Here is a 2926-nt window from a genome sequence, read left to right as displayed (position 1 = left end):
GCAGTGGCAAAGAGGACGATAGAGTCAGGGAGGAAATCTTCCTCTCAGACCTAGATCTGAAATGGAGAGGACTCTAGAACAAAAGAGAGAATTCATTTATTCACTCTTTTTCTGTCTTATAAGAGCAAAACAGGCAATACTGTAATATTGTTTGCTACTATTTATTAAGCAGTTATCATGTGTAGGGCATTGCCTCATATATTTTACAGGCATCATTTAATATTTATAATATCTCAGGGAGATAGGTGATGCTACTTCCAAGTTTTATATGAGAAAACTAAATTAAAAATCAAGTGTGCTGTAGAATTTTGAAATGCTCATTAATAACAACAATTAGATTCTTGGCTCTTCAAGCGGCCACATGAACCCGGGGATAAAACAGAATATATATGGGTCTGGGAGGCAGAAGCCGAAATGGTCCCTCGGTGTATGTTCTCTCCCTTTGAGCATGCGTGGGATCTGTGACGTCACTACCTTGATTACATTACGTTGCATAACACTCTGTCTTAGATGGCTGACAAGATTCTCCTGCTGGCTGTGCAGAAGGAAGCAGACTTGTTTTGAGACGGCTACCTGACTTGAAAGTGCAGGTGGCCTGCAGAATATCTGAGAGCTACACCCCCTGCTAACAGCCAGCAAGCAAATGGAGACCACCGTCATAAACCTCAAGGAACAAAATTGTGCCAATAACCTTAATAAACTTGGGAGAAGATCCCCAGTCTCAGATAAAATTGCAGCATAGATGTCACCTTGATTTCTGCCCTGTGAAATCTTAAGGATCCAGCTGACCTGACCTACAGAAACCATGGGATAATAAATTTGCATTGTTTTAAGTCAGTTTATGGAAATTTTTTCAACTTTTTTTGTTTATGTGAAATATTACATATATACAAAAAAGCAATACATTTCCAAGTACATTGTAACAGGTAGTTACATGACAGATTTTAAAGTTTCGCATGGGTTACAGTTCCATAATTTTTCATTTTTTTCTTTTAGCTGCTCCAAGATACTGAAGACCACAAGAAATATCAATATGTTGAATCCAATAAGTTGAATCTTCTCTATTATACTCTTCCTTCTCGTTTTTTTTGTGAAAAATAACATTTATACAAAAAAGCAATAAATTTCAAAGTACATTGCAACAATCGGTTGGAGAACAGATTTCAGAGTTTGGTATGGGTTACAATTCCACAATTTTATGTTTTTATTTCCTGCTGCTCCAAGGTACTGGAGAGTGAAAGAAACATCAGTATACTGATTCAGCATTCATACTTGCTCATTAAGACCGAACTTCTCTATATAACTCCACCATCACCTTTGCTCTTTCTCTCATTCTTTAGGGGAGTTTGCGGTAAATTTTTACACGGCAAGAAAAAACTAATACACTGGGTAGAGATCCCTTTTGCATCTTTGTGTGTGTGTGTGTGTGTGTGTGTGTGTGTGTGTGTGTGTGTGTGTGTGTGTGTGTGTGTGTGTGCAGGAGAGAGAGAGAGAGAGAGAGAGAGAGAGAGAGAGAGAGAGAATTTCCATCACCTTTACCAAAGGTTTTTAACAGAGTTTAGTTTAACCTTAGAATTATCTTCCATGTATGATGCGGTTGTCATGTATAAGACAGGTTCTCACTTCTCCATTAAATGTTAAATGATGAATATTCTCACAGGGAAAGAGACCAAGCCTGAGAAGAAATGAGGAACGGGAGCCTCGTGACCTTGTTTGTCCTGGCGGGCATTCCCCACGCCCCCGCGTCGAGCACCGCCCTCCTGGGAATCTTCCTGGTGGTGTACGTGCTCACCGTGGTGGGGAACCTCCTCATCCTGCTGCTCATCAGGGTGGCGTCCCACCTCCACACCCCCATGTACTACTTCCTGGCCAACCTGTCCTTCATCGACATGTGGTTCTCCACTGTCACTGTGCCCAAAATGCTCATGACCTTCGTCTCCCCAGCGGGCGGGGCCATCTCCTTTGGCAGCTGCGCCGCGCAGCTCTATGCCTTCCACTTTCTGGGGAGCACCGAGTGTTTCCTCTACACCGTCATGGCCTATGACCGCTACCTGGCCATCAGCCACCCGCTCAGGTACGCCGGCCTGATGAGCGGGAGAGCCTGCGCCGTCCTGGCCGCCAGCACCTGGCTCAGCGGCGCCCTGCACTCGGCGCTGCAGACGACCCTGACGTTCCGCTTGCCCTACTGCGGGCCCCACCACATCCAGCATTACTTCTGCGACGCTCCGCCCATCCTCAAACTGGCCTGTGTGGACACCTCAGCCAACGAGATGGTGATCTTTGTCAACGTTGGGGTGGTGGCCTCGGGCTGCTTTCTCCTGATAGCGCTGTCCTATGCGTGCATTGGCCGCAGCATCCTGAAGATCTGCACCTCGGAGGGGAGGCGCAGAGCCTGGCAGACCTGCGCCTCCCACTGCATCGTGGTCCTGTGCTTCTTTGGTCCTGCTGTTTTCATCTACTTGAGGCCAGGCTCCCAGGATGGTGTGGACGGGGTTGTGGCAGTTTTCTACACTGTACTGACTCCTCTTCTGAACCCTGTTGTGTACACCCTGAGGAACAAGGATGTCAGAAAAGCTCTGTTGAGGCTTAAAGAGAAAGCAGCAAATTCTCAGACCAAATAAACGTTAAAATGCAGATATGCATGTTTATTTCTTTTCTAATTGGCAATATAATTTTGTCATCAACAGGAAGTTTATTCCATACATAATCCTGTATTAAATGTTAAATACCATCTACTCAGGAATGTTTCTTTCGTAGAATTTTCAAGGGATTTTAAAATCACAATTAGATTTTTCATTTACAGTAAAATGGTTATATTCTGATCTACCAACTGATTTATGTGCAATCTTTATATTTAAATAAAAAATCTGATTGGATCTCAGATACATAGTATTGAGTTATTCATATCTCTAAATTGATAACATGC

General features: G+C 43.8%; 1 protein-coding gene across 1 annotated transcript; it reads left to right on the top strand.

The window, feature by feature from the left end:
- Positions 1-1685: 1685 nt before the first annotated feature.
- On the top strand, positions 1686-2621 carry LOC143643263 (olfactory receptor 10G9-like). Its single transcript, XM_077112008.1, has one exon. It carries the CDS (start codon positions 1686-1688, stop codon positions 2619-2621), a length of 936 nt encoding a protein of 311 aa, XP_076968123.1.
- Positions 2622-2926: the final 305 nt, after the last annotated feature.

Source organism: Tamandua tetradactyla, chromosome 8 (genome assembly GCF_023851605.1).
Source record: "Tamandua tetradactyla isolate mTamTet1 chromosome 8, mTamTet1.pri, whole genome shotgun sequence".
Classification (NCBI taxonomy): domain Eukaryota; kingdom Metazoa; phylum Chordata; class Mammalia; order Pilosa; family Myrmecophagidae; genus Tamandua; species Tamandua tetradactyla.
This window is presented reverse-complemented; position numbering and strand designations above follow the sequence as displayed.

Bases quoted from the DNA above. Each gene is read 5' to 3' on its own strand.
- LOC143643263 (XM_077112008.1), top strand. From the start codon at position 1,686: ATGAGGAACGGGAGCCTCGTGACCTTGTTTGTCCTGGCGGGCATTCCC.